The sequence below is a fragment of the Gastrolobium bilobum genome, unplaced genomic scaffold (assembly GCF_033153095.1).
Source record: "Gastrolobium bilobum isolate Gb01-03AN ecotype WA unplaced genomic scaffold, APGP_CSIRO_Gbil_v1 utg33830, whole genome shotgun sequence".
Lineage (NCBI taxonomy): Eukaryota > Viridiplantae > Streptophyta > Magnoliopsida > Fabales > Fabaceae > Gastrolobium > Gastrolobium bilobum.
In genome coordinates, this window is record NW_026895122.1 from 100,574 (window position 1) to 126,637 (window position 26,064).

Below are 26,064 nucleotides of genomic sequence, written 5' to 3' on the forward strand. Positions count from 1 at the left end.
TAGGTTTTGAACCTAATATATCATAAAGATATGATAGGATGTTGTTGGCAAGATTTGATGAGATTTGATTTGCAACAAATCCTATTCTCTCTCTCTCTTTGATGGAGCGCCCTTTTGGAAGGGATTTTATTGATTAAAAATCTGATTTGTTTTTAACAAATAGGCTCCTCTTGTGCGCCTCTATATATATGTTTCTTCTAGGGTTTTTAAAAAACCAACCAAGCCATTCTCTTCTCCTCTCCTGCGCCGCTTTTGTGAAGTTTTCACATTGAAGGCTTCACTCTTTCAAACACTTTTACCTAGCCTTTCTCTTCACACAGTGTGCGCTTAGAAAGCCTCATTGTAGTGATCACTTGACGGTTTCACAAGAAGGAGTTCTTGCACCTAGACGCAGTGGGTGGTGTGGATCAACGTTAGAGGGTCTGAACCCTTCAGACCTACCTTGATCATCACGAGTTTTTTTTTTTTTTTTTGATAACACTCATCACGAGTTTTCACGAACAAGGTAACATCATGCTTTCCTAAAGCATGATCTTGAATGCATGTGTGTTCCGCAATGAAAAAGTTTTGTTTTTCCCTCCAGCATGCATCGGCCTTCAAGGCCATTTCTATCTTTCACTTTCGTCAAGGAACATTATCATTTGTTTACTTCAGATCCATTAGGCATTATATCTACATGATGTCCTTCTGAGACAATTAATCACATAAGAATATTTGTAATGGTTTGCAATATTCTGCAAAAGATTATTGTTTGAACTTCAAGTTCACAATAATCCGGGCATGTCACTAGATAGACAAAGTTTCAACAAATTTCTTGTGTTTTTTTTTACCTTTCACCTTTTTCTTCCCATAATGATGAGAGAAAATAATATCAATTAAATTGATTTGCTAAATAAATAACTAGTCAAAATGCCAAATATGTTTGGGAAAATGTTTACGATAGTAGTTATGCCCATAATTACATTTACAATTATGGGAAAAGATTATTGTTTGAACTTCAAGTTCACAATAATCCGGGCATGTCACTAGATAGACAAAGTTTCAACAAATTTCTTGTGTTTTTTTTTACCTTTCACCTTTTTCTTCCCATAATGATGAGAGAAAATAATATCAATTAAATTGATTTGCTAAATAAATAACTAGTCAAAATGCCAAATATGTTTGGGAAAATGTTTACGATAGTAGTTATGCCCATAATTACATTTACAATTATGTAATGGTATTGCATTCACTTCAGGAATGATATAGAACCAATTGATCATGGTTAGCGATTTGTAATCAACAAGTTTGTATAACAATGAAAGGCACAAAATTAACTTAAATTTTTTTTAAAGTCACGCTCTCAATATTGCTAGGAAAAAATTTGAGATACAATAACATAAAATATATTTTTTAAAATGTTGCAGAATCTTTTATCATTTAAATATGTGACTTTAAGGTCATCATAATAAATATTATTGCATCAACAGTTCCTACTAGGAGGCCTTATTACCTTCTTTGATTTTTTTTATCAAGATAACATAAACTAGTTCTTCTAGAGCCTTTACTCAATTTTGTAGCACTTTTCTTAGTGTTAGCTATCGGTAATCATTAGTTACGACCATAATTTTTATCATGCCTAAAATTATAGTTTGGAACATTCGCTTCACGCAATAAAATTTAATTTATTGGCCAAACTTTAGAGCTTTTTTTTCTCGATGTCACTCCTTTTGGAGCATATTCAAAAGTCATAGTGCTTTTGAATCAACAAGTCTACAATAATGATATTTTGGTGGCGGTTCATTGATTTACTTTTGACCAACGAGTCTAAAATTATAATTATTTTCACTTACTTCGATGTGGAATTTTGACTTTTCAATATTTTCCATAATATATTCAAAAAATCCTTAAATCCTAAAATTAATAATACACTACTTTAGGAGTAGGAGGATATAGGCAATCAAATACCAAATAAGGAATTTTTTTTTTTAAACACTCATTGCTATTGTAGGAGCAGAGCAAGAGGATATATGTTGTGAACTACACAACACCACTTTATCATTGTTACTTCAGGAGTATGATGGTACATGTTGTCAAATACCAAATACCACTTCGGGTGCATAAACAAAAATGAAAAAAAATAAAATTAGTAGAAGGAGAAATATTAGAAATTGATAAAATAACACACAAATGAATATCTACCAAATACTTACCTTGTAGACAAGAATTATTTATGTAAAACCATTTTAACCATAGATGGTAGTGTTATTCGTGACAAATGATTGTTTCCTTTTTTTTTAAAGAGGTTTTTCAAAAATTATTGCAAGAATTTTATTTTATTTTTTGAGGAAAAATCATATTACAAGAGAAAGTAAGAGAAATAACAGAAAAGAAAAAGAAGAGTTGAGAAAACAAGGAAGAATGGAGAAGACAAAAAGTAGGATAAAGTCTTAATTCCCATTCAGCAATCATTTATAATACAAGCAATGTCAATATATAAGAGTATAATCATGAATTAGGGAGTTAATTCTCTATTAGTATTAGTAATTTACAAAAAAAAAAAAATTCTCCATTAGTATGGTGGTTTCAAAATCATAAATGGAGAATAATTGCATTATTAGTGCAATGATTACAAAGTTCAAAGTTCAAAATTCAAGTTACCCATAAATATTTTACAATAGTAATTAAAATACTTGCACAGTTGCATCTTATTTTTTTGTCTATAATTTTAATTATTTCTTTGAAACGAGCTAATTAAGTTCTTCGAATATTTTTGCAATCCAAAAAATAAATAAATAAAGGGATATATATATATATATATATATATATATATAAAGTATGGAATTAATCCCGAACACTAAATATAAATAAAAATGGTTTATCGACTCATACTCCAAAAATTGTTTAGAGGAGATTAGGAGAATTGATATCGAATCAAAGACATCCATCGTGTTTGTCATGATTCACTTCACATAAAAAAAAATGGAAAATTCACCACATATACATGACTTCTTTCACGCGGTTCATATGAACAGAAATCCCTTTTAAAAAAGTATAAAATGTGCCATCAACATGGGATCACACCTGATGCCCCACCAAAGCTTGATAGAGATCACTACAAAAAACTTGGCGATTAGCCACATCTAAAAACGTGGCTAAATTGCCCATAAAATGTGGCTAATATAAGCAACCACACTTTTTATGAATGTGGCTAATCATGGCGTTGCAATCTTTTAACCACATTTATTGTTGTATTTTGCCACATTCTGTTGGAGTGTGGTAGCAATTATTTAGCCACGACCATAATTATATTTAGCACGGTTCAAATGTGGCTAAATGTTTTTTTATTTTTATTTTAAATATAGCCACAATAAATTGTAGCTATATTTTTAAATTTTCTGCCATTGAATTACAAAGAATAATAATCAATAATTCAGGATTCTAAACAGAGACCAATGGGAAAAATCACATTTACATGATTCACTGTGTTTCCATCAATCATGTATCTAATCGATAATTCTAACCACTACATAAAAAATTGCTGCAGCCTTCTGTTGAATCCTTCTACTATCTTTTCATAGATTTTTGTAAAACTAATAGCTTATACCAAAATGAAACTCCTTAACATACATACTGGAAATTCCTTCTACCAAGTAGACTGTACAATAATATAACAGCAGCAAAAAGAAACTTCCAATATCAAATATATTGAACAGAAAGACTAAAAAATCATATATGCAATAGTAGACCCACGGCTCTGCAGTAACAAAAGTTTCAAGATTCAATATTTCCTTGACATGCTCCCAAAAAGAAGACCTAAGCTGCCAATTAATAGCCAATTTAGAAATCACATCTCACAAAAAAAAATAGCAAATAAAAAAGGAAACATCACTTGTTACACAGCACACATGACAAGCAACAAGCAAATGTGTTACCTAACAAATCAGAATAACAAAAAGGCATGCATGCATGCAAAGGGCTTAGTTTGTCTTTACGCAGATGCATACACACATGTTGAGAGATAGACTTTTTATTCATAAATTATGTGAGCTTAATAGAATGGTAAATTGAGTTTACTACTGTAGAAGAAAGCATACCAGTTTGCTAGCTGCTGTAGCACTTTCATTTGAACTAGGAGCAGAGACAAGTGCCAATTCCCATCCTGTAGTTTCATTTGCTTGCTTGATTTAAAACAACAAAAGTTTGTTGATCTCCTGAAACCATCATTAACAAGACATCATATGACTAGACACCAAGAGATTTGCCTACATCCATTCTAAATATTAAATGGAACATTCTAATCTTAACTGCCACCAAAGTTCACTTCTATGAACCAATTGTTATTGTTGATTTTTAAGGTTCACATCTGCAGATTCACAAGCTTTTTATTCAATGAATTAAATAAAATGGAGGAAAAGGAAAAACAAATTACCAATGGGAACGATGGCTAAAACCAAGGCATTCTTCTCTTCCAATTCTGAAGCAGCTGGAACTGGATCCTCCAAATTCTAGTTAGCAAGCCAAAAGGAAGCTGCTATATTTTGGCAGCAGATGAATATTGGTTTCATGGAAATAGAAGAAACATTGTGAATATTATATCTTTGTATATAATATATCTTTGTATATGCATACATCAATCTCTCGTTTCACATAGTTCCAAAATATCAAGCATACAAGTCTACTGTGTACTGTTCAGTTACAATAACTATATACCCAACTCTTTATTTATGATTATTTTTCTGTTTTGCACCATTGTCGTCTATTCGTCTTTATTGTATCAAGACATTGTCAATCTACGTAACTTGACAAATTTATACGAATTAACCTTAAATAAGTCTTCCAACATGATATTATATATAAGTTTGGGTTGTGTCATTTAATTAAAAGGAATTATCAACTATAAAAGAAATATAGTAATTAAAAGTTAATGAATCATAATTTACATTACAGTAAGCTCCTGTTTGATCATTCAAAGGGTCGAGACTTTAGTTCTTTATAGAAATTTACCATTAATATAGTTTCTTAATCTTAATAAGTTATATTAATTTAGTATTTCACAAGGCTTGTAACCATGTACAAAAGGACGATTTTTATGTTATTTTTCATGATTAAGTAATCAATTAAATTGGTATTAATTTTAAAAAAAAAAAAACTAAAGTGATATCACGTTTATCTTTACAGGATTAGAAGGCGGTTTATTCTATATCTTGTTAAAGGGATGTGTTAGTCAAAAAAACTATTAATATATTAGATAGAATACCCTGCAACAAACTATTTCTAGAAAGTTCGACTTTGAAAAGGCAACGCAACACTACCAACTGGAAAAAAAAAATACAAAAGTAGAACAAAATCATCTCACCTTGCTCAACTTCTCGACAACTTGTCCCATTGCAGATGCAACATTACCAATTGTTGTCAAGGTAGCCATGACTATGTTTTTGTTGATATAAAAGAGTCATTCCCTACGAGCCCCAAAAAACTTGTCAGCTATGGAGATTTATATCTTGTGTATTGAAAGATAATTGAGAACAGAGGAATAATAAGAGAAGGTGACAAAGATCTAACCGGGAAGGTGAAGGTGAAGAGATCTTCACTCCTCAATGAGGTAAGAATCAATTAGGAACCAATTTAGGATTATATATCCTAAATTGATGTTTTCTTAGGAACTCCAATTCTATTACTTGATGTTTTGGGATAGTGACTGGCCTCTCTAAGTGTCAGCTTTATCTTTCTGTTTTTCTGTTATACTGTCTCATGAATTGTAATATGGAATTTCCAAAATATCACAATATCAATACAATTCAGTTTTTTTTTTCATTCTTATAGTAACTGGTACCTATTAATTCCAATCAGAGCTTGTTCTTCTGAAGCATTGTTGCCATCTCCAACTTCCTGATCAATGCATGATGTCAAATGTTATTTGTAAGATATTGACATAATTAGAATTACAAATCAGCTTCACCATTTCATAAATCAAGAAAGCATACATCTTCAGCTTCAAATAAGCACTTGTGGTTATTTAGCAGCTTCATGATAGCTGACTTTTCTTTTCCGTATGAACGATATAATATATTAGACTAACTTTTTATACCACTACTGCTGAATTGGTTGGTGCCCCCACGTCCACCATGATGATCTGTGCCAGCTCTACCACCACCTCAACTAGATGTACTATTTTTCCCACTCTCACGAGACCTGAAAGCAGGTAAAAAAAAGGACAGAGAAAATCAAACAAAATATCAAAATTAAAAAGGAGGGTATGGATTAAGTTATTATCAGTTAACTAAAGTAATTGTTGCTAAAGCTTTAGTGAAGCAATTAGAGCTCCCAAAAAGGCTAGAGCCTACCATGAATAGGTTCATACATCCAGCTTTCCATGGCACAGAAAAATAGGGTATGGTCATTTTGCAAATGCCCTGTGAATTCAAAAATCTCAACTGACAGCTTAGCTGCTAACCATCTAGATAGTGCAAAGACATTCTCTACATGATTAATAAAATTGACCTGATCAATGTGGTATTCTCTCCATAATTACTACAAAAAATAAGGTTTTTAGTAATTTGCATAAATAATTACAAAGTTGAAAGAAAACTAAAAGTTCAAGATATTAAACTAATTAAATAATGAGATCAAGCAAATTCTTTCTACATGTAGAATTAGCTCATGTGATGAGTAGGGACTGAGCACATAGCTACTTGCATTGCCTATATTGGCTACCTAGAGAGATTTTTAAACATTAAACCAAAAAGCAAAAGGAAAATAACCAAAGTGTCGATTTGATTTAGATTGTTGATATTTCCCTCTGATTACGGGTCGGAAGTTGGGAAAAGTGGGATAAATGCTAGATGAACAAAAGATGCTCAACTCACATATCTCGTACATAAAAATTCTGCTTCACATGGAAAGACCTGCTATGTTTATATGGATTATTAACATTTATAGCATCCGAAACATAAGAAAACACAAGTCCCCGAATAAATATGCAGGTTCCTTGGACCCTTTCCTTCTAATGAATAAGGAGAAGCCTTGTTTTTAAAATACTTGTACTGTTTGGTACTAGCATAACAGTCATGAATCCAAAATTCACTATCATTCAAAACAATTTAATACTAGAAAACTTAAAACCAAAATATGTGATTTTGAGTAGGCTATATCAAACTTCTTCTGTGGTTACAAATAATATTGCAAGCTTAAAATATTATCACTAGAGAAGACAAACTATACACCGATCTTATAGTATCATGTTTAAATTATAATGTAAACCAAATCTTAAGAAGCAGAGCAAAATTTCAATAGCAATTCAAATTCTCAATTGCAAACCTGTTTGGCGAGTGAAAGAGCGTGATACTGCATTCGAGGGTTGCATCCAATATCGCCCAAAATCACCACACACGCCCTTCCTCATTTTCAAATCAATCGGAAACGATTTTTCGAGAAAATAGAAAAGGAAAGAAAATCTCACCAGCCATTACACGTAACATTTGGCAGAACTTCAAATAGAAGAGCAATGACATATGATACCTAATTTGATTTGACTTCAAATTGAACCATAAGGCACCTAATTTGTCCTAGGGTTTATCAATCCTTCATCGAAAAAGCTTTAAGGATAAAGGTGAAGAAATGTTAACCTACAATAAAAAGACGAGAAAAGCTGAAGTTGTAATTGCTGTGAATGAAGTTTGTTTTTCTAATTTTAAAAGCAATTTTTTATTTGTTTTAAATCAAGGGAAGGCATTTTTTTTCCTGCGATAATTTGGGACGTTGAATGTCATTGTGGTAAAATTATGGGTATTTTTGTAATTCTATGATTATTTCGTAAATGTGACAAAACACATGTAGTTAAGGGCCGCTTTTCTTGTAGTGAGATCTGTTTTATACTTTTTGTTTAGAACCGTACATAGAGCTGTCAGTTTTTAGTTTTTGATACTATAATTTACTGCTCACCTAGTGGGTACGATTCAAAAGTTTCAAACTAATCAATTCATTAGCAGAAATAAATTGAATGTTTGACACAAGCAGTTATTATTTATTAACACATCGAAAAGTTAAACTAATAAACTGAGATATGGTTATATTTATAAATTTTTTATTTATAAATTATATTATGTATTTTGAAATATATATTTATTTAAAAATGTACTTTTTAGAATACATAATATAGTTGGTATGAATTTATAAAAAAAAAATTATAAATATAATTTTTTCCAATAAATTGATATGGTTATAAAATAAGTTGATTTTAAAATAATAAAAGTTCAACTCCTGTGGGCTATGGCTATGGCTTTGATGGCTAGTGTTGACAAAAATCATTAGTACACCTGGCGTCTTATAAAGCGCCAGATACACTAGCTCTAGCATGTTTGCCCACTACGTGATAGTTGTGTTTGTGTTTTCAAATGGATGATATCATTTTAGGTGGCGCGTTATAAATGGAAAGACATGACACGGTTCCATATAACCCCAACATCATAAATATTTTTTTAAATAAACTGACTTTACCCACAATGGTCGGCCATGTGACGTTCTAATAAATAATTGCGTGTTTAAGTTGTGGATTTCATGTAAGTATATCGTGAATATCATAGTTAATATGAAATATAATGATTGACGGTATAGATAGCTGCAAAAGAGGTGATAGATAATAGATTATTGTGTACAAACAAGAATCTAAAAACCAAAGGAGTACGGTGTGTTCAAAATGGGTCAAAAAACTAGGGTTAGATAGGAGAAATTGGATGGGACTCAAACTCTTTATCCTCATTATTTTTGGGTATATTTTTTTTCTTGTTGCGGATAAAAATTTCCATTGGCTTTTTTTATTATTCAATGGTCCCAATTTTTATTTTTGTTTTAGTAGAAGACAATATTTATTTTTTCTGTAACATGAACAAAATAGTACCCTTATTTGTAATTTGTATTTTGAATTAGGATTGGTTTATGCTCTTATCTTCTGAAACCCGTTGGACCCTTATATGAGTTCAGAACAACAATGTTTTAGAATAAGGGTTAAAGTCATGTTAGTTTAATGGATACAGTTATTTACATGAATTTATCTTTGAATAATCTTGTTTTGCTACAAGTATGACTAATATGTTATGAAGCTGTTGCAGGGTGGATTTTTAGAGCGTTTCAACGCAAGGAGATGAGGTGAATTTGGAGAATATTACTGTGAGAAAATAATGGTCATCTGGATAAATACTATACAAATACAAGGCCCAGAATTAAAGCCTTCACAATGAAACAAAGCTTTAGTCCAAGAAGGCTGCAAACTCCATAATATTAAAAGCTCATCCAAGCTGCACAATATTAAAGGCTATCACAGCAAGCAGCACAACCTTAAAGACTTCATGACATCAAGCTCCTCAACATTAAACATGGCAGCTCTATTACTTTGCCTCCAAGAAAAAGCAAACCTGATCACTAAGTAATATCTCTCCAAGCTGCTCATCTCTCCACTGTAAATACATACCTATTAACACTAAGGTACATATCTTCTCCAACATAATTAAACCTGCTTGAACCATATCTGACTTGAGCGTCGGAGTGTCTTGCAGGTACACCCCCCATCGCGTTCCATTGAAGACCCATGGGATAAAGCGGCCCAACTGTAAGATGCTCTGACCCAAGATGGTTCCAGGCCTGTGTAGAGAAAGATCACATAATCGACTCAGTTGTAAAGATTTGGTCTGATCATTGACGTCGTATGTGGGAAATAGGTAAACTTCAACTCCTACACCAAAAAAGGTACATGCTATCAGTCTTGAGCTATTTATTTACCAGTAGTTATTGAATTTCATTCATCACGTAAATATGTTAGTCATCCCGTAATTAATGATAAAACTCATCCAGAGTATCATAGCGCGATGCTAGTACGTGGCTTGTGAATGAAAAGACCCTTGCGCGATGCTTGTCCCATTGTTTGGATAAGTTATAAAAGTCTATACAAGTCTACATAATAAAAGTTTGTTGGATAAAAGTCGTAACCAGCCAAGAATAAATCTTACTATGCTGTAAATCTATACAAATAAAATGATGCACGTATCCCGATGCACACGATTCAACATGTAGGACTCTTTGTTTTCTTGGAGTTAAGATATAAATACACGACACTCCATTAGTACTTCTATTAGAAAGTAGTATTACTTAATAGAAAGTGGCACATGCGCGATGTATATAGGACCAAGACACAAGCCTATATTACAATTATACCACAATAGCTATTCCTTTCCCATATCATAGCGCGATGCTTCAAAAGTGCGCCGTGCTACCAATAGGTCTGGATGCTTCAAAAGTTAAACCTATTTTCAATCCATAGTTATATTTACTATGAGATCTTTCAGTTAAACCTCGCGGTGCTACAGCGCGATGCTAAAGCAACTTTCAATCCATTACATCAACGTATGCGCTATGATATATGTAGATTGGTGTTTCATTACATGCTATCCGAGGTGGGTACAACATCCACTAAAGACAAAACCACAATCATGACGCCCAGTATCCTTTAAAGGCGCTACCTATCATTTAAGGGAGTGGATCCTCTTATGTGAAAAAGTGATCATGTTATTTGATCATAATCGTTCATTGATGATGAAATAAGAGAGAGAAAAGTATATAATTTTTAAATGAGTGGTTGTGATCAAATAAGATGACCACATGACCACTTTTCCACATGAGAGGATCCACTCCCATCATTTAAGGGCATTAAGAACTTTAGCTCTTCAGACCTAGTTCCTATTTGATTAAAAGAAATAGAGAACGTAAGGACATCTCAAGCGGATTAGAATATTCGATAAACTGATAGAGACGTTTATACACTGATATTTCTTATCAGTGTAGGCAGTGAATATCATCTTTATAGAGATATTGCGCAAAATGATTTTCAAACTTTTTTACTGGCAAGATGACTATACAACTACCGAAGGGCCATTTTGACATAATACCCTTTGGAACGAGACTATTACAAAGTATCGCGCAGAAAAAAGGATGGGATACTGGAATTCTGCTGCAAACCAGAACGGATGGGGTACTGAATGGCGCAATGTGGTATTGGAATTCACAATATTGAATAAAGCTTTTAATAGCTTTTACTCCACATATTGGTAGCTTCATAAAAAGCTTTGGTACGCATGGCATCAGCATGCCTTATACACGTATAGTTGATTATAGATAGGAAGAGCGCGATAAAAATCAAGGTTTCACTATAGTTGTTTAGCGCGATAAGCTGCCAAATGAGTATATATCGACTACCACTATGGATCCACTGTGTTGGAGCAAAGTGAAGAGCCGCCTCAGATATAAAAGTTACTGGGCTTGATAAAACTTTTTCACTGTGAACCACTCAAACTACTGAGCAGATTTATATATTGGTTAAAGTTTTCATTGGATCTTCGAGGTTTTACCATGGCGCAATCGTACATGGCGCAGCTTGATATAATCCACCCATACATATGTGTCTCACACTCTCACATGTTGATAAAACATCATGTTGGTTGCTGTCATACCCAACATATAGGAGTATCATTTGCCATTATACTGCACGAGAGGTTAAGTTCACATCGTGCAGTGAGGTTTTGTACTCAGGATATGAAAACGGTTAAGGGTATTATAACACCATGCTTTAGCATTGCGCACATTCATGATGCTACATAACGCTGCACTGTATGCAGTAAACAGAAATCGAATATTATACATAGCAAGGTGTGTGGGATATACTTTATCTTCGATTACGATGATACATAATATACTTAGCAAAACCGGTTTGCAGTGATCTTCCTTCTGATCACGATGGACACTTGCATATTATTATTTTATGAAGCACGATTAAGGCGAAGGCTAGAAGATATCGGACTTTTGTGAATTAGAATGTTGTACCATGAAAGTTGCAGGTCATATTGGAGGTTTATTATTTTCTACACCTGGTTCTCAAACCATTTAGGCATGTGAAAGCCTTCTAACGAAGCTGGTAACTGAAGGTACAGTACACGTGTATTTAGGAGGAAAGTTCCCTGTACCAGTAACCTCTATGTACAGCCTACGGTTTCAAGTTCAACCGAGTTAAGGACACACCTTCCAATTACAGCGACATGCTCTCTTATATATATGTAAGCTTACGATGACCATTGCGCGAAAATTTTACCAAAAGGAGCTGATGTACATAGCTCCAACATGATGGACATAGTTATCTCCCAGAGAGAAATACAAACTCTAGTGTACATAGAAAACTCCAACATAGCTTTATCTACAACATGATGGACATGATATTTATCTCATGACCTGGTGCACATAGCTCCAACAGGCCCAAAATACATCTCCCAGATTTGGTAAGTTTTATCCACACTAGGATATTAAAGATCATGGTTATCAAAATTACAGCACCAGCATTAAGTTATCTTTTATCAAGTGATATACAAACTCTAGTGCTGCTGATCGCGTCAGTATCGAGGATTAACTTGGGTACAGTTGTGTATTTATCTCATGATAGGCTTATACATGTATCTAATATTACTTATAAATCGCGCAATAAGAAGTTATCTATCCCGCCATGGAAGCCAGACATCGCGCACTGGAAGTTACTTTTACAATCCCACTGTGAAAATACCACGTTTGCAGTCAACCGCAGTTTTTATCAAGTACCAGACCAAGGGGCCATACTTGGTGCACAACGGGCTCCATGACTGGCGAAGACAAAATCTCGCGTGCAACGCAGACAAACTCAAAATCAAATGCTACATTTCCTATCAACAACGTTATTATTTTGAACTGATTTAACTGTTGGGAATGGAACGAGGGAGCCCAAAACCCTTTGCAAAGGGTGTACATGCACCAATGAGCCAAATGACAAACCATAATAAGTGGGCCGACACCACATCTCAACCCAAAACCTTAAGGCTATAGGTTTATGGGTCTTTTTGCACTTATATGGTCATCACTTGGTCTATGTCTAACCTATATGGAACTTACTTCACCACTACTCACTCACACTTGATTATTTCCAACATTAACATGATTTTATTACAATTATCATCTCCATGATATAATGTTATTATTCTGTGAGATCAATGGAAATTACAGGTTTCACCAAACAGAAGAAAAGTCCTCCAAGCCAAAGCGCAATGAAGAACATAACAGGATTCCGCCAAAGGATCCTCCAAGTAACATGATTCCTCTCACGGATCCTATCAAATAACAGTATTCTCCCACGAATCCTCCAAGTAACAGGATTCCTCTTATGGATCCTATCAACAAACAAGATTCTCTCATGAATCCTCCAATTCCCAGGATACCTCTTATGGATCCTATCAAGTAACATGATTCTCTCACGAATCCTCCAATTCACAGGATACCTCTCATGGATCCTATCAAGTAACAGGATTCTCTCACGAATCCTCCAATTAATAGGATACCTCTCATGGATCCTATCAGCTAAAAGGATTCTCTCACGAATCCTCCAAATAACAGGAATCCTCCCATGGATCCTATCAGCTAAAAGGATTCTCTCACGAATCCTCCAAATAACATGAATCCTCCCATGGATCCTATCAGATAAAAGGATTCTCTCACGAATCCTCTAAGCAACAGGACTCCTCTCAAGGATCCTTTCAACGGATCAGAACTATCCACTTCGCGATCCTCCAAGTCTTATCGTGATCCTCCATGATCAAGCGCGATACAAGGCAGGATGAACCCCACCTAGGGTCAAACTCCTTCCTAAAAGCGCGATACATCTGGCATACGTCATTACATCTCGACAACATGCCAATAACAAAGGTACGCAAAATATATGCATTATGAATTATGAACTGTATAAAACTGCAGGATACAACTATGAAACTCTCAAGTATTCATACAAAGTACAGACCATAGTCCTAGATAAAGGAACAAGCGCAATGCATTTTTACATCTCGCTCCTCATGCCTTCGGCAATAAGCACCGAGCTGGGGGGATTCTGATCTGGATAAATATTATACAAATACAAGGCCCAGAATTAAAACCTTTACAATGAAGCAAAGCCTTAGTCCAAGAAGGCTGCAAGCTCCATAATATTAAAAGCTCCATGACAGCCATCTAGCTACACAATATTAAAGGCTATCACAGGAAGCAGCACAACCTTAAAGACTCCATGACAGCAAGCTCCTCAACATTAAACATGGCAGCTCTATTACTTTGCCTCCAAGACAAAGCAAACCTGATCACTAAGTAACATCTCCCCAAGCTGCTCATCTCTCCACTATAAATACATACCTATTAACACTAAGATACATATCTTCTCCTACATAATTAAACCTGCTTGAACCATATCTGAATTGAGAGTCAGAGTGTCTTGCAGGTACACCCCTTATCGCGTTCCATCGAAGACCCATGGGATAAAGCGGCTCAACTGTAAGATGCTCTGACCCAAGACGGTTCCAGGCTTGTGTAGAGAAAGATCACATGATCGACCCAGTTGTAAAGATTTGGTCTGATCAAATGGGTTTGTAAGCCTATGAGACATAGATAGAGTGGGGAATCCAACCTTATTGCCTTAGACAATAATAGATCAAGCATTCATAAACTTGACCCTTGTAGTTGAAGAGATGGTGAGAGTTTACTCGTCTTGGTTTTCTTGAAAGAAGAACAAGACAGCTCATGTCCGTGGATTTTCTATTGAATGTGAGTCATGTGTTGCCTTTGGATTTTAGAGGTTGTATTTCAAGAAAAAACGAAACCGTCGAAGCATATTAATATGTGACTTTGTTACGGAATAATCACTGTCCACTACACCAAAAGCGGGGTTTAGCGGCGGTTTTTTTTGGATTTAGCGGCGGTTCAAACCGCCACTAAAATATTCGGTGGCCAATTAAAAACCGACTCAGAAACTGGCGACGTAGAATAATTTAGCGACGGTTTAATGCAACCACCGAAATATAAAACCGACGCTAAATATAAAACCGACGCTGAATGCATAGAAACCGCCACCAATTACAAAAAATTATAAATTTTTTTTATTAATAGCGACGGTTTAGAACCGCCGCTAAATCATGTAATTCTGTTTTTTTGTTTATTTATTTGTTTTTGATAGCCCATTTTTTTTTTAATTAAATTTTTTGGTGATTTCAATTAATATAACTTTTTAACTGGCAACTTCTTTGGAAAATATGGTAAATACCTTCTCAATAAAAAAGTGTTCACTAGAAAACTCAATGACTGAAGAAATATATATTGATAAAAGAAGTTCTAAATTACAAAGCATGCTTAAATACAAGAGAATGGTCGCACAAATTAACCTCAAGACCTCAAAAATTTGTATAAAACTATGTGAGATGGAACTCCAACATCAGAGGTAGTTCCTATACAAAAATAAATAATTAATAATAAAAAAAAAACTGTTGCTGTTTGTTTAACATGAAATCCTCAAGATAAACCAAAAAACTTTCCACGTGGGGTAGACCTGCTCCCTCTAAATTCAGGCATGAATGTGTTACTTCCTTCTTTGTTTTCAACTTTGCTAGCCATTAAAGGTTCTCCTGCTTGCACTATTCCTCTGCATATGACAAAAATGCTCTATTATCATTACCAATGATTCTATAGACAGAATCTTTCTTAAAAAGAAACAATTAGTGAACTATACAAGTAAAATTTCTGCTGGGTGTTCATAGAGAATTTCACTTCACAACCATAGGTTCCTCCACACTCACCATGCCCATGCCTCTGCAATTTCTCAAACTCCATCTTCATCCCCCAATAATATTCCACAACATTGCCACCACCACAGCTATTACCATCACCTTCTTCGTTCATGCAAACACTTGAACCCTCTGCTTCAAATCCATGCCCGTTTGATTGTCTCAGGACTCCAACAACATCATCATTCCATCACTGCCCATCTCATCAATTCGTACTCTTTCTTCCACCAATGTAGCTTGGCTCAATCAACATTCAATTCTATCACTAACCCATCTCTGATTCTGTGGAATTCTATGATTAGAGCTTATTCTAGACTTCACCGATTCCAGAAAGCAATAAAATTTTATCATATAATGTTAGAAATGGGACTTGAACCAGACAAGTACACATTTACCTTCGTTTTGAAGGCTTGTACTGGTGCTTTAGATTTCCATGAGGGTGTTGCCATTCACCAAGATATAGCTTCCAGAGTTAGAATGTGATGTCTTTATTGGGACTGGTCTCATTGACAGCTTTAGAAAATTGCACATCTAAATCCATATTACCGTGAAGACAAAGAGTTCTCCAATAAGGTCCACAGCAGATTGAACTGCTTTTTCCTCGTTCAAAGGGCGAATCTCAACATCAGTTGCATGGCCATAGATGCGCCTTTGCATCTTTGTTGTGATTTGATGATTAAACTGTTTCCAAAAAAATTTCTATTGTTCCCTTTGATCTCCCACTCTTGTCTTAATGAATGGAGTACCTTTTCAACTCACCCTCTTCCGAGAACAGCAGCTGAGAAAGGCAGGCAAGAGGATTCAACTCTTTACATTATTGGACTGACAAAGAATAAGGTTACATATTTTTATTTTTTTTGGATGTGTAACATTAGTGGTTGGGGTGAGATGGGACTTGGGTACATGTTAGTTTCAAATTATATTAATGTCTCCTTGATGTACCCCAAACAAGGGGAAAAAAAACTGAGATGTGGCCCAAATTAAAAAAACCAGATCGACGGGGTTGTGATCAGAAATGATATTTAATTTAATAAAGTTAATGAAACCAATTGAACATTCCTCACTAAAAAAAGCTCTTATAAGCCCACCGACAAAGAGAAATGGATCATAACACATTTAAAGTAAACTCTGAAAATAACTATAATTATTATTATTATCATTACTAAAATTAATAATACATTAATATCTTGGTTGGAAACCCCATAATCCAAGTTAGATATATAGAGTTTTGTGCCACACTCAGCTGCAGCACCATCCAAATCCCATATATTTGTAATAATATAAGTTAAAAGCATGCCCCTGTGATAAGCATTAAAAGCTAATAAATGGACAATCAACAGTGAAAGTCGTGACAATTCATATCAAAATTAAAGTGGTGAGGTAATAACTAATAACAATAAGACAAAATAGTACACCTACCTAAATTGAAATCCATGTATTTGTTTAGATGAAAATAATAATAAAATAGAATTGTGATAAAAATAGTTGACTTGAAAGAATCACGCTTAATTATTATTACTATTATTATTTTATAATTATTTTTTAAAAATTATAACTCTTAAATAAAATCATAAAGTTAATAATATTTACATCCATCATAAAGTTAATAATATTTACATCCACAATTCTCTACACTTTTATTTACAAAAAAAGTTTTATTAAGATTATCACAATATTCTAATGGAAAGCATCATTAAGTTATACATGACACTACAGTAAGCTAGTAAAAACAGAATAACATTAACACCCTGAAATGCAGACCGGCCAGACCCTCTTCAAAATGGAAAACAATTGAAATTTTAGGCCAAATAAATAAAAAAGACGTACCGGAAATCGAAGCATAGATATCATTCTAAGTCTTCAATAAATGAAAGTAGGTAAAAGGGAACTTTACCAAGGAAGAAGCATAATAGGGGAGATCACTGAGATTTGTCAGAAGTTGATTTGCAGTTCTCAGTTGCAAGACACGGCCAGTACTGGTGGATTTTTACGCATTCCAAGATGATCAGTCAAAGACAAAATCCAAAACAAACAAGCGGCGTTCTCAGCTGTTCTGATTTACCAAAAAATGTTAAAAAATAGTGAAAATGTTGAAGATACAAATAATGATGTGTCTAGAGTTCGAACATGAGGCATAAGCGATATGGTTGATTATGAAGACAATTAGTCTAACTAAATTGTCAGGAAATTCTTTCCCTAAATATTTCTCAACTTCATATCACCAATGGACTCCGGGAATTCAATGGCAGTAACCACTGGACACACAAGGCCACAGAAATTCATGCCTATTATTCAAGTTTAACTGTTTGAAAAAAATGCCAGTAGAGAAGAGCTCCCCCATCCTCCCAGAAAATCCACCGAAGAGGGAATCAGATAACCGCAAAAATATATAGAATCCGTCATGTGCATTATTCAAACACAGTGTGCAACCTAACCACGCCTTTAGGAAACAAAAAAAAAATTAAAATAAAATTATACCAAGTCAAGTTCAGCATCTTGAGCCATTTGAAGTGCCTGAATCTTAGACACAACTCCGACCTACAAATCGAAAATGATTCATGATGGAATTGGAACATTAAGTACTCCTAACAAAGGAAACGATGAAGTAACTAACCATGTTCTGATTCGCATCAATAAGCCTAACCGAAGCTGACCTATTATTTCAAATCACAACAACCAATTTTTTATTTTTTTCCAAGCAATACAATTCAACAAAACTTGAAAATAGAGACGCAATGAGAGTACCTGAGGGAGGAGATGCGGAGGGATCGATCTTTGTCGGAGTCGGAGGGGCGTGAGTGATATTTTTGCTTTTTGGAGCCAGCCTTCAGTCCCTGCCAAGGAAGACTGCAAATATATATATATATATATTGTAAGATATCCAAATTTAGTAGGGGGTAAAGTAAATGTGTCTATCAAGTATCCAACCTTCCTCTTAAGAAGTACATGAGCACATAAACAAGAGATTCCAGATCATCCCAAATAGTTGTATTTTGGATCTTATTTTTGCCTACAAACAACATTGATGACAACAGACATAAATAGAGGCAAATCATACAGTTGTTACCATCGCAATGCATGCAGCTGACATTCTCTTACACTAATATTAAAATGTAGATGAGCATTGAAGTCTTGTAAGTAGCAACCAGAAACTAGAAGCAAAAAAAAGCCATAACAAATACCTGTGGGTTCCACCATAAACTTGCCTAGAATAAACCCCGAAAGAGTTAGACAGAAACATAGCAAGGTAGTTGGCATTGAATAAATAAATTGTTTCTTTTTCCTGATCAAGACAAGATGAATAAGATGTTGTTAAAAGTTCAATATCTCCTCGCAGAGTATGATGCCAAAACATGTATATAAAGCATATCTTATTTGAGTAAAAGGGGGGAAGTTACAATAAGTATCAGGTTCAGCAAAAACTTTGAAAGTAAGAAATCTCAATTTAGCAAAAATAATAGATACAAGACGACATCAAAACCATTCAACCCCACCAATAAAAAATTAACTAAAACAAGTTCTCTCACCACAATCCTTACTTATTCTTCAACTCATCAACACTTGAAGAAAGAAAACCAAAAAATATTAAATAGTATTATCACATGACTCATATCGTTTAAAAAAAAAGTGAAGGAAACAGGATGTATAATTGAAAAAAGGATTAGCGCATATGGCTAAGCATTATTGGACTTCCTTCAACCACAAAAGGATATGCACTGAAATCCTAATACACCAAAAACTATATATCCCAAATTTAGACCCATTGGTGGACCCCAAACATGCAAGGCTGATTCTTATATTCTGACTTGTAAGGATACAAATGGATAGCAATTAAAAATATACAGTGCCCCAAATAAATCGTGATATCAAACTTTAGTCTACAGACTACTTTTGGAATGCTAGACATAAGATATATTTAGGAAAATAAAAGAATACAAAATCCTATACTCTAGTCCACACTGAGTCCAGTTTTCACAATATAAAACCCAGTCCGGCTGCTGGAGGAAAGAAAATTTAAACAACTAGATAGTTATAATCAGAAACCGAAGTTGACAATTCATACCCCCATATAAAACCATTAACTTCTAAAAAAGGCAAACATAACCAAACAGTTATAAAATTTTAAATATATACCTCAAAAGCATCTTCTCTGCTATACTACCGCCAACACGACAACACCAATGTCATAAATCAATTAAAAAAAAAGACAACCTGATACTATAAAACTCTGGCAATGCAAGGGGTCCAGTAAAGGGTGAAACTCATTGTGTGGGTCTATAGTACGCATCCTTACCTTGCATTAACAAGAAGCTGATTACACAAATCAAGCGAGAGACTTCCTGCTCAAATAGCAACAACACCTATTGTAAGCAAATGGCAAAGGAGATGAATCAGATCTTCCAGTGTACCTAGCAGATGGCCCACCTAGCAAATTACAAGAGACAACAGAAAGTTGCAAAATTTAATCAAATCACTTTGGATCCACAAATACAATCCAAAAATGATAGACAACAGTTAAAAGATAAAAATAAAAAAGCCCCTTTATTTGTAACATGTTCCCTCCCAACTCAAAATGAAATACCTAGTAGCTCATATTACCCTCTAAACCAACTAGGGCACCAAATGAAACTTCTTCGGATGCAAGAGACAAACTTGAAGACAACCCACCAGCTTAATCGTCTAAAATTCTCAGCTCAATATCAAATGCAAGCTATCCACATGGGGTTTAACATATAATTGCGAAAACCTAATGCGGGGGGAAAAACTCCGAATTTCAACTCCGAAGCAAGATCCAAACCTAGGGTTTCTGGGGCGAAATCCTAAACTTATAATTCTATTTTATTTTATATTAGTTTAATACCACGAAAGGAAATTTAATACTTCACTTTTTAAACCTTAAAACAATAAACGCACCGGTCCCGGCAGAGATGAACACCGCGAAGGACGGTTCAGAATGAGAGCTCGCCGAGCACCTTCCCTGGTGGTCATCCCAGACCATGACCTTGTTTGGAGGGAACTGAGGTAAAGATCAGCCACCGACGAGCGCCATTATGTTGTCGTGGAAGAGCATCTCGACCTGACCGATTCCGCCGCCAGCGAAGTAGCAGTGGCTCCCGAAAGGGGTCGCAGCTGTAGACGCGGAAGCCGCCGCCATGGTTTTGGTTGAATGAGATTCGGAGGAGCGACGGGGAGGTTCCGGTGAAGGAGTTTGAGTTTGAAATTGGGGAATCATTGTGGAATGGAAATTGAAGATTTGGAATTGATAGGGGAAAAAGGTAGGATTAGGGTTAGGGTAAGGGAGGAGAAGGAGAGGAAGAGAAATAAAAAGTGGCCGTTCAGAAATAGAGAGAAAAAAAAAATGAAATTGTGTTGTGAAAAAGGAAAATAAAAGTAAAAATGAGATACGCGGAAGGAATACTTAGCGTCGAGAGAGAGAGAGATTTTTAAGGTCGGTTTTTAAAACGGACACCAAGACACCGACTCTATATTGCGGTTTTCTTGTAGTGGTCCATATAAAACATAAATAATATACTTTTAGGATGAGTAGAAGTTTGGCTATATTGATATACAAAAAAAAAAAAAAAGTTTGGCTATATTCTTCTAGGATATCTTCTTGTTCTAAACTATTTTCAAGGTGGTAAAGAATGTGTGTCAATACTTTTTTTTGTCCTTCAGTCAAACGCTAATTTTATTGTAAACTAGAACTAATGTCAAATAATTGTTATATATGTCCCTAGAATCATGTAAAACTATTTATCTCAAACTAGTTTAGGGATCCAATATTTATTATCAAGCAAGACTCTTTAAATTACTTTAAAGCATATATGCTGCTAAAACTATGTTTAGATTAGTAGACAAGAATAAAGTGAAAAGAAATAAAGCTCGAATTATTTAAAATACACATAGAACTTATAAAATATATTCCAATACCTCTTCTTTAATCCTTTCCATAGTATGGAATATTGTTTATTAAAATTCTTATCATTACGTTCACTTCCCAAACAATGAAATAAATTTTTTCCTTCATTTCATTTATTAACTATTTAAATAATAATACGATAAAATTTTATTTCATTCTTTCCCATTCGATTCCACTTTTCATTAAATCAACATCAACATCAAGAATATATTTATCTCAAACGTAAGAGACGAATCCAAAGAAAAATACAAAGAAATAAAAAAGGATAAAAATTATATATATATATATATATATATATATATATATATATATATATATATATAAACATTATAAGTAAAAAATAAAGATACATAGAAGAAAAAAATAGAGATTAAAAAAATACATGAACAAATAAATAAGAGAAGAAAGATTGAGGGGAAAAGAGAAAGAATTTTTTTTTAGTTATAGGATTAACTACTCGTGTGTAATATACAATAATTAGACTTCGAGATACCATGAATTTTGTCACATAAAACACAACGATTTATTTGAATTTAAACTCATGCAACAATCAAAGACTTAAACAAGATGTAAATAGGAATTTCTCAACAGTAAGACCAACCAAACCTGATTGTTGTTATATGTGTTTGATGTTCCGAGTGAGATTATCTCCTTTACTTCACTGTGCAAGACGCTTTGGTATTAACCAAAGTTGGAATGACTAGAAAATGTTGTGAGCTAGTCGATCTTAATTGTGGCTTGTGCAACACCCCAAGACAAATCAATCTAAAATCATAATTAGATAAATTAGAAAAATTCTAATTGCACCACTCATATTGTCACATAGCCCACATCTTGTAAACGTGACAGAATTACAGTATGAGTAAGCAGAAAACCAGATGAGCTCAATCATAATCAAATGATATCAATGAACAAATATAAAAATGAGGTGTTTGTGTCTGACATTGTTGGATAAATTTTGGTGAACTAAATTGGATAAAATATATATCCTTTTTATGGTGCATAATATGAATTCAGTCATTATAAATGAATGAGCAGAACTAAAAAGGCATTCTAATGTACAAACCTTCCATTGTGGGTTCTTCCGAGCAGCATCAGATGTCCCACAGGAACAAAGAGGTTATTTTTAGGACTACAACAAACGACCACAAGGTCAAAATTAAGGCAATAAACTTATGTTGCACAATATAATAACCCTAATGTGGATAACTCAAAATTAGAGAGTTATTATGAGGATCTAATGGTCATATTAATGAGATGAGGAAGAAATTAAATGAATTTTGATATTCATATTGAGGGTATTCTAAACAGGTGAGTTTCTGCCTGTTATTTTTAACTGCTGATGCAGCAACAGATAGTAGAATAACCCTAACTAGGTGAATCTGAGTTAGAGATTTATTCTAATGTTACTAGTATCATAGATAAGTTTAGAATTCAATTCTGTAAAGATTGACACCCATATTATGGGAATTCTGAGAAATTGAGTTTTTACCTAATAATTTGTACTGATGAGGCAGTCACAGGTATCTGATTAATCCTAATCAGTGGATTTAAGTTAGAGGACTATTCTAAGGATATAATTATCATAAATAATAAGAGGATTTGATTCAGTAAATCCTGATACCCATAGAGGTATTTTGATAAAATCACTATTATCGGGTATTTTGTACTACTATGACAGCAGCCGGTATAGTTCTGAAATGAGAAAAAGATGAGAATAGGGAATATAAGTCCAATAGATGCCAAACAAGTCATAATTAGACCAATGATGTAAAGTTAAAAAAGTTATGAAGTCCGGGTACAATTAACAATACTCGTAAGGACTACAGTGTAGTTAAACAACAATAAGCGTATATGTAATATACTAACTAGATTTTTGAGTTAATACATGTTAATTAAACAAACTTAATATTAATTACTTAAAGTTGGGATCTTGGGGGTTTCTGAGTAAAAATTTAATAACAGTTCAAAGAGAAATTACACCAAGTGTTACTAAATGACAGAAAGCCACTTAATGACATAGCAAAACCCTAAAAATATAAGGAGATTCTCTTTCTTACAGCCCATCAGCTCCCAACAGCCACCCTTTCTCTCTAAGTTTGAGTTTTCAAATTTTCTCCACATTCTCTCTAAGATTCCACCACTTAAATTTCATTAAAATTCAAAACACCCTTCACCAATCTTGTTCCTTAGCTCTTGAACTTGTGAAAACTTGTGTTCTTGACCCTTGGACCTTCATTTTCGTGGCTGCACTTCCTCTAAACAGCAGCTGCATATTCTTTCCTCTTATGGCAAAAAATGGTGGTTGAAGCTTTTTTTTGAAGAACACACTTCCTTTGGTCATTCTATGAGTTTCTAGTGTAAGTTCCTTGCATTTTCTTCTTAAAAAACTCTACATTTACTCTTTTAAATTTATGTTCTTGGTTCTAAATTCTTGAATATTTCATGAAGGTGTGTTCTTGGTGAAAAAGAAGCATTCTTGGTAAGTAAAGGTTGGAGCTTGAACTAAAGGAGCCATCTTGGAGAAGTAAGACTTGAATCCATGAAAAAATGAGCAAAAACCCTCCTTTCCTCCATTTTTAATTTCGGCCATAATGAGTTTATGATGATAATGATGCTGTATTTTCTTAAAAATGAAGTCTTGATGATAATAACTAAAAGTGTTACCTTTGGTGGATGTGTGAGTTGTTCTTGATGTGGATGAACTTAGAACCCTAAAAACACCGTGCTATAATTCTTCCCTCTTCACTAATATTAGGGTTTGGTTAAAAATTATAAAGATGATACCTTTGTGGACAAATGGCTAGAGGGATTTAATTAAATAAAGAAAGTGTGTAGAAAAATATGTAAAAACCCTAAATTCGATCACTATGCATTTCGACCATATGATGTATCCTTCGGTTTGATATTTTAAAAATGATTCTAAGACTTAATTAGGACACTAATGGAGGGACCAAGTGAGGAGGATTAAGCATAATTGATTAATTAACTGTTAAATCCTAAAATTTAACCTAATTAGGGTTTAGAACCACTAATCATGTAATTAGTGAAGTAAATGAACTAATGCATAAGTGATGATGTGGAATTATATAAGGGATATAAATAAATGAAAAACCCTAAATTTATGTTCACTTAGGGTTTCCAACTAAACCTAATTAGGATTTGCTAATTAAACCTAATTAAGGGGTCAATTGCTAACTTAAGCTTAAGGTGAGATGAAAACCACTTAATTGTATAATTAAATGATGAAAAATCACAAGGAATACCCCTATGTACATTTCGGCCATGTCCATTAAATTAGGGTGTTAGGTTGCAAAATGGTAAAGGATGATGAATTAGGGTTTGATTGTGTAATTAATGATTAATTCCACTTGTGGATTAAAGTGTGAGTTGGTTTTCCATTATGTGAGACCTTAGTATATGCCACGGCCAAGTAAGGTAATACGACCTTGATTTGGTTGATCTTTGAGTTAGTGGCTTAGAGTTTAATTAATTTAGTTAGAAAGGCTTAAAAGTGAATAATATTAGAGAATTGGATTGTGATTCTTGGAATTGTCTTAAGTTGTGAACTTAAGTCTTAGGATCCTAATGTCAATTAATGTTCAAGGTTATGAATGATGTGGAACCCATGCACTCTACGTAAAAAATATAAAGGTTCAACGATTTTGATGATAACAAACAAAGCATGGAAAGAAAGCTTCAAGGTGCAACCATAAAAAAGAAATCTAAACAAGATCAAGACTCAAGCTTCAAGATAAGTCTCTAAGTCCAAGCAATCTCCAAGTAATATAGTATAGGACTTAGGATCATTTGAAAAGGTAATTGATTCCTTACGTGAACGAAGCTCAAAGTATTTTTCAAATACATGCATTAAATCATCGTTTGACATTCAAATACATTCCTAGCATGAAAATATAGTTTTCAATGTTCATAAAATGTTTAAACAATATTTGAAACTGATGTGAATCAAGAGAAAACCATTTTAGGGTGAAATCCAACCTTTCAACAGGTTGGTAATCGATTACCCAACAATGGTAATCGATTACCCACTCAATGGTAATCGATTACCTACTGTGTAGAAGACAAAATAATGGCTATAAAACGGCTAGTTTGCAAAAATGAGTGTGAAAAAGGCCATAGGGGCCCTCTATAAATAGAGAATATTGTTCCCCTTGATGTGACACACTTCTTGGTCATTATTACTCATTAATTCTCATTCTATTTGCATTATTCTTGTCTTCTTGATCATAAATTCACTTTGAGCTTTATTCTTGTGAGAGTGTCAACAATCATTGTTCTTCAACTTGTGTTATTTGTACTTTGAGAGTACTTAGCCATTGTTAAACACCTTCCTTTGATTTCTTGAGTAGTTAAGGGAGTGAACCCTATACACTTGTAAGGTCACCAAATTCCTAAGAAAATTTGGAGTGAAAATTTGTGAGGCATCAAGAGCCCGAAGTCTTGAAAGGTTGTAGTGGTTTGTCAAGCACCCTCAAGCTTGAT

At 33.9% G+C, this 26,064-nt stretch overlaps 1 protein-coding gene across 1 annotated transcript; it reads right to left on the reverse strand.

The window, feature by feature from the left end:
- Positions 1-15,181: 15,181 nt before the first annotated feature.
- Positions 15,182-21,035, reverse strand: LOC133315511 (uncharacterized). Its single transcript, XM_061517181.1, has 11 exons — positions 20,556-21,035; positions 19,936-20,066; positions 18,824-18,847; positions 18,570-18,651; positions 18,387-18,488; positions 18,256-18,295; positions 18,120-18,179; positions 17,536-17,689; positions 16,037-16,419; positions 15,654-15,923; positions 15,182-15,499 (listed from the first exon to the last, which is right to left on the reverse strand). Exons 2-8 carry the CDS (start codon positions 19,940-19,942, stop codon positions 17,651-17,653), a joined length of 354 nt encoding a protein of 117 aa, XP_061373165.1. The 5' UTR covers positions 19,943-20,066; positions 20,556-21,035; the 3' UTR covers positions 15,182-15,499; positions 15,654-15,923; positions 16,037-16,419; positions 17,536-17,650.
- Between the last annotated feature and the right edge of the window lie 5,029 nt (positions 21,036-26,064).